General features: G+C 43.9%; 1 protein-coding gene across 3 annotated transcripts; it reads left to right on the top strand.

Moving 5' to 3' along the window:
- The first annotated feature begins 750 nt into the window (after positions 1-750).
- On the top strand, positions 751-16,169 carry larp4aa (La ribonucleoprotein 4Aa). 3 transcript variants are annotated; one of them, XM_058085172.2, is made up of 17 exons: positions 751-1,321; positions 2,974-3,085; positions 3,299-3,457; positions 7,701-7,782; positions 7,865-8,001; positions 8,086-8,189; positions 8,278-8,388; positions 8,487-8,540; positions 8,626-8,835; positions 10,286-10,386; positions 10,553-10,594; positions 11,896-12,123; positions 12,193-12,247; positions 12,334-12,489; positions 12,561-12,694; positions 12,771-12,972; positions 13,960-16,169. In XM_058085172.2, exons 1-17 carry the CDS (start codon positions 1,205-1,207, stop codon positions 14,353-14,355), a joined length of 2,400 nt encoding a protein of 799 aa, XP_057941155.2. In that variant the 5' UTR covers positions 751-1,204; the 3' UTR covers positions 14,356-16,169. The 3 variants fall into 3 exon arrangements, with proteins under 3 accessions (XP_057941155.2, XP_057941154.2, XP_057941156.2); XM_058085171.2 differs by having other exon boundaries at positions 2,974-3,091; XM_058085173.2 differs by lacking the exon at positions 10,553-10,594 and having other exon boundaries at positions 2,974-3,091.
- The last annotated feature ends 170 nt before the right edge of the window (positions 16,170-16,339 follow it).

Here is a 16,339-nt window from a genome sequence, read left to right as displayed (position 1 = left end):
CAATACTAGCACTTGATGTTTGCTAAATACAAGAATGAAAACTCTTCAACAAGTCATGTTGTCTTTATTGTTATTATATATCACTATTTTCATGGTTATATCTACGATCATTGTTGTTACAGTTGTGAAGACATCACCATAATGCCACTATATGGTTACATCATCTGATACTTCTATATGTGTAAAAAATAAAACATACCAGGAAGGCAGGAAGTGAAGTAACAGTAACAGATTGTAAAAGTAACAGATGGGGGTGGAGGGGTTGGATTAATAAGCTTTGCCTTCTTTCTACTCCTTAACTGTGAATTGATTATGTGATGTATCTTGTTTGCATGTTCAAATAAAATCCAACCATTGACTTATATTATACACTGTATACATGAAGACCATTAATATTGAAGTAATAATAGAAAAAAAGCTTCTTTTTGACTTTTACATGGATTAGCTGTGCCTCCAGCATACAGCCTCCGGCCACCTGTTTATTGGCCGTTGCTCCTTGTAGGTCACCTTAACCTTCACTGTACCTCTTTCAGCTTGTTAAAGTGTCGTTCATTGAGCCATACATCACAGTGTATTTCGCTGGCAAATTATAGCGCTACCAACAATACTTAAGAATTGTAAGAATTATTATAGCAAGTTTCTAAATCTTTAAATAAGCAATTCAAAGTGAAGTTTGCGTGGAAAACTACAACAGCGAAACCGGAAACGGAAGTAAATCGCAGAGGTCATCGAGAACTCGCGGTGGCTGTTGGGAAGTCGGCGGACTGTGTGCCTGCGCCGCGGATAGGTGCGTGCCCCCAGTGTCCGCTCCGGTCGCCCAGCTAGGAATGCGCCTCCCTAAGCTGCTGTACGGCGTTTTAGTTGACAAAGTGACCGAGGACACTGCAGCGTGAAAAGGGTCAGGGCTTTGGTTTGTGTGGCATTAGAATCGCAGCAATAGGTTACACGTTTGATTCATTGAGCTAGCTGACGTTAGCCATCTCCGTTGATTCATAGCACGCTAGGTCCCTTAGCATACCCGCTAGCCGGCTAGCTAGGGTACAAGTGTGCTATTTTCCAGAGTGTCGCCGGCCGATCCAGAAGAGACAGACAGACAGCCGAGCTGACTGCACAAACTCGCCGACATTTCGTAAAGAGGAAGCGGGCAGCAGGTAGGCAAGGGGGTAGGAGAACGCGACGGTGGGAAGCGTGTCAGGAGCAGCTGATGAGTTCAGACCAGAGCGGAGAGCCGCCGCTGCTGCAGGAGGAGGCTGATCCCGGACCGAAGACCGGTGGGAAGGACGAGGCTGAGCTGGGGAACGAGGGAGGGTCAGGCGGCATGGTGAGTGAGGCCTCTAATGGCGAACTCGGTAGCTCACTAAACACGCTAAACCCATTCAATACGCATCCCTCTTCACGATTAGCAGGTTTTAGCTAGATTTAACGAGAGAGAGCCTCAACTCAAACCACAAAGTTTTAGTTTGTTTTTGCCTCGATGTGCACGCTGTCATCAAGTGATATTGATTACAATGCGCAGGCAGTCTTGGACAAAGGGCACATACGCGCACACACCCGCACTTTTAGTTAGACCCATTTAATTTGTAACCAGTATCGTTCCCATCAGACGCTTTGGCTTCACTGCAGTCCTTCTACCACGCAGCCAGCATAGCGTTAGCTACCCTGTGGGACTAGCAAGCTCATTAAGTCGTTTGCTGAGTAATCATTAGCTAATAAGTTATGAGGCACCTTGCAAGTGTGAAACATCTTTTTTTAAACTCTCATACAGTTGGCTGAGCTCTCACACTGCCTTCCACAAAAATGTATATCATTATTTTGAACGGAATGGGGTTAAACGTTCATTCAGTCCAACGTTGCTGTTAGCCAATCGCGCTTGCGGCTAAGCTAGGCGAGCTAACGCAGTGACATGCGTTGCAAGGACCGGCCTGGTGCTGCGGAGCAGTCAGCTGACTGGACGGGGGCATACTTTCTGTGGCCGCTGACACAGACACGTACTGTATTGTCCACTCCATCGGTAATATAGCTATTGGCGCAACTGTTCTAAACGCCGTTTACAAAAAGACTCTTAAGTGTTATCATCTGACAGCTGGTCTTGTCAGGCCAAGGCCGTTCCAAGCAGGGGGGCAGGACTGCTTCTGTTTGCAGGTTTGCAGGTGGCCAATGTCAAAAGAAGAAGCTGGTGGATTAGTGGACTTTTTCACCTTCCTCGCTCAATTTTGTTGAACATATTGTCGGCTTTCCCAGGAATTACATATTAAGAGTCAAAGCAATGGTTTTGTCACATAACTTATGATCACCCTCCCTTTTTACACAAAATTAGCATATAATTACGCAACAATTTTGTTTGTCCTCCTTGCTCCTGGATAATGTCTTTATGACAAGTATACAGTCTTGTTGCTACTTCATTATATATATTTACATAATCTATTGAATCGCTCCTCCCTATAAAGCCTTATGTGTAGCCGGATGTGCACCTCTGTCAAAATCTGCTCGAAACAATTCTTAAAGGTTGGTAGGTCTGTTAGTGTCTTTATTCATGCCTGAATGATATTAGTGCCAGAAATTCAAATAGCCCACCCGAGGTTAGCAAGGTTAGCTTCCATCCATCCATGCAGATTATGAAACATTGAGTCAACTGTCGGACAAAGTAGCGACACACACTTTGTCTTTATCTTTGAAACCGTTTGTTTTGAAAGGAATTCACCCTTTCTGACTGTTGACATCAATGAAGGCTTTCATCTCGCCACGGATGTGATAACTGATCACTAAGAATCGATTGTTTAGCAGCTAGCAGATGCACTGTTGGTTAGTTACTAGTTCGCAGTCTAAATCCCTTTTAAAAATGTCTCAACGATATCAGTTTATCTTTGTTAGTCAAATGCCCAGCCCCTTTTGTTAGATGTTTCCTTTCACAACATCTGCATGTCATTCTTTTCAGTGCTTCCATTTATTTGACCAGATGTTTCTGCATTGAAGGTCACATCTAAGGGTACCGGTCTCAACCCCAATGCCAAAGTTTGGCAGGAGATGCCCATAACCCCCAGCGAGGCTGTGCCAAACAGTCCCCATTGGCCCCCCTCGGACCTCGGTGAGGGTGAGATCTGCTTCCATTTGCTTCCATCTACCCTATGAGTTATCATCTATGCCCATGTGTCAACTCGAGTTTTCCCCGTTTGCCATGTTTTGTTGATATGTAAACATGAGTGGATGCATACTAGTAAGAGCCTCACAGGGTACAATGACATCTACAGCAGTCACACTGAAGGATCTAATTATTGTGACCCAATGAAACTCTTTGCAGAGTATTTGGAGCCTCCATGCGCAGGCTGCAGGCCGTACACCGTGGGATTCACAGGCCTGGATAGCAGCAGCTCCACAGCAACAGCTGAGATAGCAGTCAATGGAATGGACCTTCCAGAATTGGGCTATTCCCCTGCAGAGTCCACCATTGGGACCTCAGGTTTGTCAGGCCACACCGCATGGCGCCTCAACCACACACAACAACTCACACCCTATATTCACCCCTTTCTTTATGTATATGTATATAAACAAAGTATGTATGTGTGTATGTACAGTGAAGAAAATAAGTATTTGAACACCCTGCTATTTTGCTATTTCTCCCACTTAGAAATCATGGAGGGGTCTGAAATTTTCATCGTAGGTGCATGTCCACTGTGAGAGAGATAAACTAAAAAGAAAAATCCAGAAATCACAATGCATGATTTTTTAACAATTTATTTGTGTGATACAGCTGCTAATAAGTATTTGAACACCTGAGAAAATGAATGTTAATATTTGGTACAGTAGCCTTTGTTTGCTATTACAGAGGTCAAACGTTTCCTGTAGTTTTTCACCAGGTTTGCACACACTGCAGGAGGGATCTTGGCCCACTCCTCCACACAGATCTTCTCTAGATCAGTCAGGTTTCTGGGCTGTCGCTGAGAAACACGGAGTTTGAGCTCCCTCCAAAGATTTTTCGATTGGGTTCAGGTCTGGAGACTGGCTGGGCCATGCTAGAACCTTGATATGCTTCTTACGGAGCCACTCCTTGGTTTTCCTGGCTGTGTGCTTCGGGTCGTTGTCGTGTTGGAAGACCCAGCCACGACCCATCTTCAATGCTCTGACAGAGGGAAGGAGGTTGTTCCCCAAAATCTCACAATACACGGCCCCAGTCATCCTCTCTTTAATGCAGTGCACTCGTCCTGTCCCATGTGCAGAAAAACACCCCCAAAGCATGATGCTACCACCCCCATGCTTCACAGTAGGGATGGTGTTCTTCGGATTGTACTCTTCATTCTTCTTCCTCCAAACACGCTTATTGGAATTATGACCAAAAAGTTCTATTTTGGTCTCATCTGACCATAAAACTTTCTCCCATGACTCCTCTGTATCATCCAAATGGTCATATGCAAACTTAAGACGGGCCTTGACATGTGCTGGTTTAAGCAGGGGAACCTTTCGTGCCATGCATGATTTCACATCATGACGTCTTAGTGTATTACCTACAGTAACCTTGGAAACGGTGGTCCCAGCTCTTTTCAGGTCATTGACCAAGTCCTGTCGTGTAGTTCTGGGCTGATTCCTCACCTTTCTTAGAATCATTGAGACCCCACGAGGTGATATCTTGCATGGGGCTCCACTCCGATTGAGATTGACCGTCATGTTTAGCTTCTTCCATTTTCTAATGATAGCTCCAACAGTGGACCTTTTTTCACCAAGCTGCTTGGTAATTGCTCCGTAGCCCTTTCCAGCCTTGTGGAGGTGTACAATTTTGTCTCTGGTGTCTTTGGACAGCTCTTTGGTCTTCGCCATGTTACAAGTTAAAGTCTTACTGATTGTATGGGGTGGACAGGTGTCTTTATGCAGCTAACGACCTCAAACAGGTGCATCTGATTCAGGATGATACATGGAGTGCAGGTGGACTTCTAATGGGCAGACTAACAGGTCTTTCAGGGTCAGAATTCTAGATGATACACAGGTGTTCAAATACTTATTTGCAGCTGTATCACACAAATAAATTGTTAAAAAATCATGCATTGTGATTTCTGGATTTTTCTTTTTAGTTTATCTCTCTCACAGTGGACATGCACCTACGATGAAAATTTCAGACCCCTCCATGATTTCTAAGTGGGAGAAATAGCAAAATAGCAGGGTGTTCAAATACTTATTTTCTTCACTGTATATGTGTGTGTGTATATATATATATATATAAATATATATCCTTGCTTGGCTCGGCATGGCTCTACTTGGTACTATTTCCAGTACTCTGTCAGCTCATGTTCCAGGCTTATATGGGTGATGAAAATCAAAACATGTCATGTTCATTTTTGGGGATCCACAGCCAAAAATGATGATAACACTTGGCCAATCAATAACTGAGCCCACCTGAGACATGCTAACATTTGGGGATACAAAAACGACAATTGTCCCAAGGTGATAAGCGTTGAGTTTACCCACAACAATTGGTACATTACATTCCAGTCCGACACTGATGCTCAGCAGGTAAGAGCAACCCTCATCCATGTTCCAGGCTTATATAGGTGATGTAAATCAAAACACGTCATAGTCATATTTGGGGATCCACAGCCAAAATCAGGGCTCCACATTAAAAACAAAAATTACTTGCCCATGGGGAATCCTTAAGGTGAGAACTACTTGCCCGGACTTGCCCGAATATGATAATTCATCAGATAATAGTACTGATGCATTTTATTTGGAGGAATGTCTGAAACGTATGTTAACATGGCATGCCGTACTACCTTACACATCGTAGTCATAGTAAGCAGTGATATTTATGTGCACCACAATGAAACATTATTGAATAGACGCATTTGTGTACTAGTAAAGTGTTTTAATCCAGAAAAAAATCCTCAATGGTCAAACAATAATTTGTGAAGCAAAGGTGAGAAAAATACACAGAGAAATGGAACCGCTAGATTTTGTAGCTTGTGCAAAATCAGCACTTCGTATTGGATCTAATCGGTGGTGTTTCATTGTGACCACTTCAAATTGTCACAGCAATGTGATTCACTCACCTGTGCCATCATTTGATTGGCTGCAGCCAATAAAATACTTGTTTAGGAGGCACTGTTTCATCACTTTTTGGTGTTTTCCTTCAGAAGTTGTTAAGAATTAGACTATGTTGGCAGAGACGCTATGACAGATGTTTTCGTAGTCAAATGATCGCGAACAAGAACAGGTGTGGGTAAAACGCGGACTGTGGACTACGGACCGCGGTCTATATAAACTATTCTGATTGGTCCATTTGAAGATTTGCAAGGATTGGTTTGCAAATTACCACCGGAACAAAAACCGCTTTAAAAAAAAAACTCTTCACAGTATGGCATGCCAAAGTGCGCTTGCCTGACGGGAATATCGCTGATTGGATTTACTTGCCCGAATTTTGTTTTAACTTGCCCCGGGCCATCGGTACATCATTATTGTCGAGCCCTGAAAATGATACAAAGAAACACTTGGCCAATCAATAACTGAGCACACCTGAGACATGCTAACATTTTGCACGACGCCATGCATCCTTATAGTTCAAGATTCATAGTTAGGTCCAATTTAAGTGGCTTTTGGTCAAAGTCTGCCCAAGTAGCATTTGACCTAAGAGGTTGTACGATAGAACATTTTTTATTGTGATAGCTAGTGTATGAATTAACAGCAATAATTGAAGATGGCCGGATGTATGATACCCAAGGGGACAAATATCGTATAGGCCTTTTCCATCGCCACACATTCACTGCCTGCAGGTTTTTTCCGGCAAGCTGAACTCAGCATGTGAATGGTAGACTCAATCAGTGGGCAGGTTCTGTGGTTGGATGGAGATGTGCCAACTGGTGTCTCCGTTTGACACACAGTTAAACTTTATAACTAATCCTGCTGCTTCTTAAGAGAACAGGGCACACCCGACTAAATACAGATGCTTTATTGTCACGGGTTACTTGAACAGGCCACCCCTAGGTTTATCAATCTAAGAAGTCACCCATGCCATTCCAACTGCATATGGGAGATATTTAGCACACGGTGCTTTTATTTTGAAGGACGGTCACAGAAGTATGTTCTGTGTGTAAGTAGAATGTGTATTTATGGCTAAGACGAGTTGCGTTCAAAAATAAAGGTGCTTCTCGTATTATCACTCAGAATCTCTACGTCTTCATCGGACGTTGTAAAACCTTCCTTACATTAAAGCCTTAAAACACGCCGTGGTGAAAACATACTCATCCAGCCCGAGTTGCGCGCACATGACCGCATGGCGTGTTAAACTAAGCTAACCCTCAGTAGCTTCGTTCACGCTCTGTAAGAGGAGATTCAGCCAACTTTTACCAGCATTTATCACCATTTCAATCCGTTTAGGTGGGGAGTCATTAACTCGACTTGTTTGTTTATACGATATGTCAGTTTCTTACACACAAAACAGGGCATTAAATATGAAGATTCTGTGTCTTTGAATGCAAGCCCTCATGGCTCAACACGATTACAGTGTGATTCCAATGTTTTAGATTTCTAGACTTGAGCTATTGTTTAGATGTGATTTAAATGTAAACACTATTTGTTGTTCATACATACAAATATATCATGTTTCAGTTGGTTGGTAAAATACAGTAAAAAGGCACATTTCACATTGTTGCAAATGGCGACGGACCATGACTAATTTGATTCAAATGTTTCATCATTTTACTGCCCTCATATTGACGTAGAGTCCAAAACTGAAGATCAGCCAGTCTCATCTGAGAACCTACGTGAGTCTCTAAAGAAAGAGCTGGAGTTTTACTTCTCAAGGTAAATGTTTAGTTCATTTGCAGTAACCTTTGTTGTATCTTGAGAAGAGGACTGATCTATTTAAAAAAAAAAAAACATTCAGAGAGAACCTCTCCAAGGACCTGTACCTGATGTCTCAGATGGACAGTGACCAGTTTGTTCCCATTTGGACGATTGCCAGCATGGAGGGCATCAAGGTCCTCACAAGTGACATGGAACTCATCTTGGATGTCTTAAGATGTAAGCGGCATGTTTCAGCTTCCCCGTGCAAAAAATGATGTTTGTAATGTAAAAAAAGAAACATCTACTGTTGTCCCCTCCCAGCGTCACCCATGGTACAAGTGGATGAGAAAGGGGAGAGAGTGCGCCCCAACCACAAGCGATGCATTATCATACTGCGGGAGGTCCCTGAAACGACACCCGTGGAGGTAAAATAGTCCTTCAATGAAAATAAGCAAAGTGAATGTGTTTTATTTGAGATGGTGCCTATGGTTTACTACGGTTGACCTTTTTTAGGAAGTGGAGTCACTGTTCAAAAACGACAACTGTCCCAAGGTGATAAGCGTTGAGTTTGCCCACAACAACAATTGGTACATTACATTCCAGTCCGACACTGATGCTCAGCAGGTAAGAGCAACCCTCATCCATCAGTTGGAACAATACATCCAAGAATTTTCAGAATTAATTCAGAATTTTCTTAGGATTGTGTGTTGTTCTCTCTCTAGGCCTATGAATACTTGCGAGAGGAAGTAAAAACATTTCAGGGAAAACCCATAATGGTGAGTGGAAAAGCCCTTTTTCTCTCCTTTGGTTGGGTCTGCTTGCCACCTAATTGGACTTCATTTGCCCCACCCCCCCTGACAGGCCAGGATAAAGGCCATCAACACATTCTTTGCAAAGAATGGCTATCGTAGCATGGACAGCAGTCTGTACTCTCAGCAGTCTCAGAGCCATTCCCAGTACACTTCCCCCCTGTTCATGCAGCACGTCTACCCGCAGCAGCAGTACCCGGTCTACGGCATTGTGCCTCCCACTTGGACACCCTCGCCAACGCCATACTTTGAAACTCCTTTGGTGAGACATGCACGTGTTGCAAATCTGCTTCCAGAATCCTCGTTCCAAATGACATAATGAATCCAATGTTAGGTATTCATGTTGTGGTCGCTCGGCCCATGTGATATACTGTAGATGTGTGGCAGGAAACTACAGGTAAACCTGAGTACACATATACATATGGTTCTGTCTACCCCCCAAATGTCTTTGAATGTGTCTTTTCTTTCCTTCTAAAGTTTGGAGCTTCACTGCCACCCAATGAGCTTTGAGATTATGAGATCTGAGGGTCAGGGACACTTAAAGGGGTTCAATTATGTTCTTTTTTTCTTTAACCCGCATTCAAAGCTGTACAGTTCTTCCAGAATTTGCACCTATTCAGCTTATTTTCTCTGGATTTTGGGTCCCAGCAAAGCACGATCGGTTTGTGCCGTTAACTGTTTAGGAGTTAAGTGCACTGTGCCTATAAAGACTTCTGGTTTGTGCCGCCAACTGTATAGAAGTTTTTAACATGTAGCCATAGGTATTGAATTCCAAATCCAATCTGGAAGTGGAGACTGTACAGTCTGAAGTTTCTCGTTTAGCATTTTAGCATGGCTGCTGATTGTGTTGGGAAACGACACTTAGCAATGCCGCTCCCTGTATATACAAGCACTTTTGTTCCATTAGTTACCCCAAATAAACAGTTAGCACCCTGATAAACTGTTACTTACTGCTTCTCCTTCTGACTCTTCCACACCACCAAGTAACGTTGGAAAGGCATAGGGCTTCGGTGTGTGGGCTAGTCCAGCTGCACAGTGGCTCATGTCCACTAAACAGTCCAGTGTGAAATGCCCTTGACAGATGAAAATGTATTTCTTTTGCTGGTAGGGAATCAGGAACTCTTTCTTTGGCGTCTTTAGGAATTGGAAACAAATGTGGCGTTCCCTTTCGAGGCACTGCTAGCAAGTAAACAGAGAAGCGGAGCTTGGGGGAGGGCGGAGAGTTTATGTATAAGGAAGTCCGCCCCTCTGTGACATCACAAAGGGGCAGTTTAACCACGCCTTTTAAAAGCGAGCATTTTGAGCCATCCCAAACTTCTTTCAGGCCTCACTTCCAAATCCCCAAACCTCATTATCTCAACCTGGTTTAACACCAGAATACAACATTCTAATTATATTTATAGGTCGGAAAGGTGGATAAAGGATCAGATTGGTCTACGTAGATCATATAGCCGGCATTTAACAGCTTTACTAATGTCTTCAAGACAAATTTATTGTGTGAAAATTAAAGCCTGACTGATGAGGGATATCTGGGGCCAATACTGATTTTGGGGTCTGAAAAAAGCCCGGTTTATGGCCTCCATTGAAAATTGAGCAGCCGTTCAAAGCGTGTAAGACCAAATTGCAGAAATAATAGTTGCTGTTTCCTGCTTTATCGTGTCTGCTTTGTTAGATTAGCAGTTATCTGAAGTGAATCTGATTTGTTTCTGCAGGCACCTTTTCCCAATGGTAGCTTTGTGAATGGATTTGGCTCTGGACACTATAAAACTGGCTCAGCTTCTCTTAATATCGCTCGGCCTTTCCACAGAAATCGGTAAGTGTTCATTTGGTCATTTGCATTTTGCATAAACACAATGTTAATTGTTGGAATGTTTCTTTGTTTGTACTTGTGAGCAACAATGACATCAACTGTAATGCGATATGATAGCTACTACATTGAGTTCCATTCTTCACGCCCTGTCTTCTTACTATCCCCACAGTGTCCCCCTCTATTCAAGAAAGAATGTAATAAATGCCTTCAGGTACCCACATTGTCTTTACAATAAACCTCATTGCTACCCTCATATATTCACATACGGCAGCCAAATGACTCAATCCAAATCTTTGGGTAGCCATTTTTTCTGCCTAAAACCCTTTTAGGATTAAATTCCTGTCAGGGAATTGAGGGGGGGGTCATTTGAGAAATAGCAGCAGCTGCTGAGATTGAAAGCAATTGGCTTTTCCACTTGTTGCCACCCTGCTTTGTTACATGACATGTAACACCTTTCCCTTCCATCCTAATGAACCGTGCATCTTGTTTTATCGTCTTTCTTCCCCTCCGAGTTTGACTTCTTCATCCAGGCTTTCATCACCATTTGCTATGTACTGATGTGCTTTAACAGTCCAAGTCAACCAGGCGCTTGTGGCAAGACAACAGCGCTTCCTGATTTTTGGCCATAAACTTCTGCTTCAAAAAGAAATATCTCGAAAGGACTTGTCTTCAGTCAGACCCGATGATGAAATCATGACGCTGAGAGGGAAAACTGACGTGTGAAGTAAATGGCTTTGGTTCTCTCTTTCTCTTCTCTCCTCTCGTTCTCTCTCCCTCGTTCTATCTGTCCTTGCTTGACAAAGTCAGGTGCTTCACTCCCGCCCCAATGACTATTGAGATTATGAGATCTGAGGGTCATAGATGTGCAAGATCAGTCCAGGCTACTGGGATTTTTATTTTTGATTTCGCTTGGCTGCCATTGTCTCTGAAACATGGATTGCACTCCCGTCAACATTGACAACTAGAGAAGCACTGTGAGAGCACAGACATCTGCCAATCGCTATTGTTCCCCATATTGTGAATATGAAGTTTTTGGGAGGTGACGGTGGAGTACTCATGGAATGCCTTCAAGGTTGGCAGGTCTGTATTTGCTAGCGGCTGCTTTGCTGGTTTCGATTTTGACTGGAAATTCATCTGGAAAGCGTTAAGGCCAGTGAAGTGCGCTAGTTGAGGCGCTGTTGATTGGGTTTTAACCCCTGGATAGCAGCCCAGGAAGGATATTGTCCGCTAGCTGTGCTGTGTTTCATTACATGTCATTTTGACCTGCAAAACAGATTTTTTTTCTTTGAAGTAGATCATCATTGATTCATTTTACCATAGTTGATTACCCGGTTACTGAAATGTATAAAAATGGCCATTCATACCAATTTTTTTGAAGGTGAATAATTGCAAACAAATTTCTGAGAAAATGGGCTCCACTTGAAGCAGAAAGCAACGCAGGAAACGCTGGTTGCCGGTTGTAATTCCAAGCGCAGCATTTTCAATTGGCGATTGCATGTTCATCTGCTGTAGAAACCACGTGAAGCCCCAGGTGAGGACCAATGAGTTGACATCGTCTATTACTACCATGCCCTTGGAAAGTCTGACAGGACTGCGCAGTCCACAGCCCCCTCTCCCCGGCCCCGCCATCTCCAACCAAGCCCAGACAGCCTCTGACCTGAGCTCTATGTTCTCACATCTCTCTTCCTCGTCCTCGTCCTTGGACCCAAATGATGACAGTAGCATTGCTGCACGTGGACGGTAACCAAGTGTTTACTTCTATTACTGTTAGATGGGGGGTTCATGAATTCAACCCTGTTTGCATTTCAGACGGACCACCACTTACAGAGGAACACGGAGGAGGCGAGATGATGACCGTACCATGGTACAAACCTGACAGTTTTTACACAATAATAAAGTCTTGCAGCATCCCCAACCTTTGTTTGGCTACATGTCCATGTCCTCCCTCAGAGGGGAACGCTGGCAGAAGCTAAAGTGTCACCACCCAAGTTTGACTTGGCTGCCACAAACTTCCCTCCTCTTCCTGGCTGTGTGATCAGCACTCAAGGAGAGCCGGTCCTCGAGAACAGAATGTCAGATGTTGTTCGTGGCTTGTATCGGGACAAGGTGGGGACAAAAGCCAAGAGCAGCGTTGTGATATTGGGATTTGCTATAATGTGTGTTTGAATTGTTTTCAGATTGAACCGATAAATAAAGAAACAACTCCAAGTCCAAGCCAGTCTGCGGTCACCGAGGACGGTTTGACAGGCTCAAGTCCCACCCGGACTTGTGAGAAATCTGTCACACAAGCACTTGCACCATTGGCCCCCAGGTAAGTAGCGGCTTGACAAGTCGTATGGTCTGAAATACTGTCGCTGCATGGGTGTCTTAGATGCTTGTCTTGACAGTGGGGCCTGTCAGGAGAAGAGGGTTGAGCGGCTGGAGCTCAGTGTTCCAAAAGCCACCCAAAGCACACCTGTTCAAGCTACAGCCAGGCCCCCCTCCACACAAGCCGTGCCTAGTGCCAGGCCTCAAGCATCTACTGCCTCCACCCTGGCGAAGCCCAGCACGCCGACACCCGCTCCTGTCGCCGTTCCCGCCCTGACACAGGTGAGAAGTTTGCGCTCTCTGCTGGTAGCACTTACCTTAGTAACGTCTGTCTTTGCGAATTCTTTCTTGGTGCTGTTTTTTTTTTTTTAAACAATTGGTTTCTGAAATTCCTTGTTCCATTTTAAGGCAACCCGACTGAAAAACAACACTAAAGAAGGATCTAGAATAACAAAATGGGAGTGTGTGTACAGTGCCAATGATGTGGATATGGATCCTTAATGCTGCCTATGGAGAACATACAAACTCTTTTCTGTTCCAAAAACGACTAATACTAAAACTTGCAGATATAGTTAATGTTCAAAGAGCTAAAATATTAAACATTTGTGGTGGAGTGTGTGCTAAATAATGGTGACTTAAATGTTGCCGGACATTGCAAGTCCATAGTGTTCATCAGGTTTTCCCAGCTGTTTTTTCCATACAGTATATTAGCAATGTGATGGGTTGCTTCTCCTTTCATACGGAAGGCAACAGGAGCTCAGCAGGTGTGGCACGTATTCCTCATGTTGGAGTTAGTGCCATCTTTTAAGGTGGTGCTCTGGGTCGGAAGTACCTCCATCATACGAGGTTACTGCTGATTCCTTGCCAACTTCTTCTACGGCAGAAGAGGTAGCCTGTTTGCTTCAACTGAGCCTCCAGGCTTCTGCTCCCTCCTGCATGCTGGCATGAGGGAGATGCAGGTCAAATCCCATCCATATTGATATATCATTAAAGTAAATATACGTAGATTTATTTTATGGCCCAGCCCTAGGATACATATATTCCACCAACAAAGCCTGCTAATAAAACACTTCCAGCCAAGTTTTATATTTGTGCCGTGACCATGAAGTAATGGGTACATTCTGACATGGAATACTGCAGTATTCGCCATACTTTGGCCATTTGAAGCATTGCTGGAACGTCATTGAGTTGACATAGCAATATAGAACGGAACGCAACACATAGCGCTAACTTTTCTAAACATTTCCTTTTCCCCTCCCTCCTGTCCAGGAGCCCCGTAAGCTCAGCTATGCCGAGGTGTGCCAACGGCCTCCCAAAGAACCCCTGCAGGCAGCCCCCCCATCCGTATCCCCCAGCAGCTCCGCGTCGGGCCAGCCTTTGCGTGAGCTGCGTGTGAACAAGGCGGAGGAGCTGGGCTCCAGCGGCGCTCCTGGCGACAAGCATGAGAGAAGCCATGGCAGGGATGCAGGACGGGACTGCAAAGACAGCCGGCACACACGTGACCGGGACTCTAAAGCCCACTACCGCAGTAATGGCCCCAGAGGCACGGGGGGGCTCAAGTTCCGTGACCAGAGGCGGCCACCTCTACCACGACGGCACTCTCCGCAGGGAGCCTACAGGCACACTGGCAAAGAGCAGAATATTCCACCAGTGTCGCCCAAGTAGAGACAAAAAAACTTTATGACTAGAAAAAAGATCTATGAAAATATACATGGATATATATGTATAATTATATCGAAAAGAATAAGATAAAAGCAACAATGTTATGGTAGCTACCTTCCCCTGGAACTTGTCCACAGAAAAGCTTTTAACATGGCGCTAAGAACAGGACACCCAGGACCTCCAGGCAAACGGTACCTGAACTTACAAGAGTGATTTGAACGGAAATATGACTCGTACTTGGCCTTTAGCGGTAAGTGTGATTAATGGAGGTCATTTATGCTCTGCTTGGGAGAGGTAGGTTGCTGATTTATCCGTTTTGATTTGAAGAATAAGATGTTGGGTCTAAGAAGAATATGCACTAAAACATGCATATGTCATGTACATATACAAAGATATCACTAACACACAGCGAGGTGTACTGTCCCTTGTGTGCTTAGGTCTGCAAGTATGACTGAAGGTTGACTGTTTATGCATTGATTGTTTAGTGCTACATTGTGCTGCTGCACTGATTTAATGAAATGGAGTCCGAGGTGGCGAGTCGCAGTTCTGGTAACGGAGGCTGTGCTCTTCCAATGTAAATCAATGACGTGTTCTGCGCTAGTATCCTGATGTGGGTTTAAAATTGTGATGGTCAGACACCAGAAAGTGATGCACCTTTGTTTCAAGATGAAACCCACCTTTGGGTGTACCCTTGTCGCATTGGGCCGGCATGGATCTGCAAGCCTGGTCCAGAGTTTTCATGCTCATCCTAATGATGATCCGGATGAGTTGAGAACGTCAACAATCAGTCAGGATCTCTGTTTACATGTTTGTTTAGTGTAGCAGGGAAGCAGAGTTACGTGACTGTTGCGTGCACTTGATATTCCCAGGTGAGTCACAGGATATCCAGGTAATGCTTCAATCTGTGAACTGCAGCACCGTGTTCAGATAGGACACTGGTGCTGCCAAAGGATGATGGCGGCGCTGTGTTTGGCAGCCAAATCATTGATGTCCAATAATTGCCATTCTTTGCTTGTGCTGCACGCCAGCTGCCTGCGACCATGTGTGCTAAATGATGGACTCTGAGAAGAGCGTAGAGGTGTAGTTGGCTGTGCTGTGTTCTAATCCTTGACTAGATGCGTCTGTGGGAGCTTTCAGTTGCTAGTATGGAATCCACGGTGGCAGGCTTTGGACGGCTTGTTTGTGCTTTTAGGGTGAGTTTGCATTTTTCTTTTAAAAAATTTGACAAAAAAATGGTTAACTTTAGAATGTTGAGGTTTGTCTCACTGTAATACTTTTTAAATATTTATTTTAATTTTCTCCCAATTTTGATAGGCTGGTTTCCCCTCCCGGTCGTGTGAAGTTGCGTTGGCAATGAATCAAATCATGCCTGGCATTTGGAAACTGTTAATGTCAGCCGAGACAAAATACTTTGCATTGAATTTGGGGATGGGAAAGGCAGTAAGAGTAACCGATCACTGGCGTCCTTATTTTGCTTTCATGAATGGCTTTTCAGCAGATCGAGATTTTGTTCAATTAAATAAATGCACTAACTTAAAGATGATTTTTCTCAATGTGTGAAATCATTTTTAAATGCATGGTTGACGGGTTTCATATACTTGCAGAAATGGACCCCCCCCCCCCACCCCGGCTTATTACACACACACACACACACACACACACACTCGGGCGCCCTTACGTTTGGCTTATTTAGTTCATTTGATTTGGGGTTGTCAAAGGAAAGGAAATAGTTAATTGATCAAACGAGTGTTTGACATACAATCCTACAACTGTAACAATTGTCACCAAAAAATAAATTATTTTGATTTGGCTTTCTTGTCTTTCTTTTGCTCCTCTCGGCAAACCGTTTACAAAATGTATTCATGGGCTTTAAATGGATGATGAATATTTGACTAAATTATATGGGGCTTGTTATAGATTAGTGATATTAAATGCAAGGTTGTGTGTGTATATTTATTTATATGTATGTGTGTGCGTGTGTGTGTAT

The sequence above is a fragment of the Doryrhamphus excisus genome, linkage group LG17, assembly GCF_037039965.1.
Source record: "Doryrhamphus excisus strain RoL-2023G ecotype Guam linkage group LG17, RoL_Dexc_Guam_v1.1, whole genome shotgun sequence".
Lineage (NCBI taxonomy): Eukaryota > Metazoa > Chordata > Actinopteri > Syngnathiformes > Syngnathidae > Doryrhamphus > Doryrhamphus excisus.
This window is presented reverse-complemented; position numbering and strand designations above follow the sequence as displayed.

Excerpts from the sequence above, each read along its gene's own strand:
- larp4aa (XM_058085171.2), top strand. The coding sequence starts at position 1,205 with ATGAGTTCAGACCAGAGCGGAGAGCCGCCGCTGCTGCAGGAGGAGGCT. Across the intron at positions 8,541-8,625 it reads TTCAGGGAAAACCCATAATG|GCCAGGATAAAGGCCATCAA; the intron begins GTGAGTGGAAAA and ends CCCCCCTGACAG. Across the intron at positions 12,695-12,770 it reads CTTGCACCATTGGCCCCCAG|TGGGGCCTGTCAGGAGAAGA; the intron begins GTAAGTAGCGGC and ends TTGTCTTGACAG.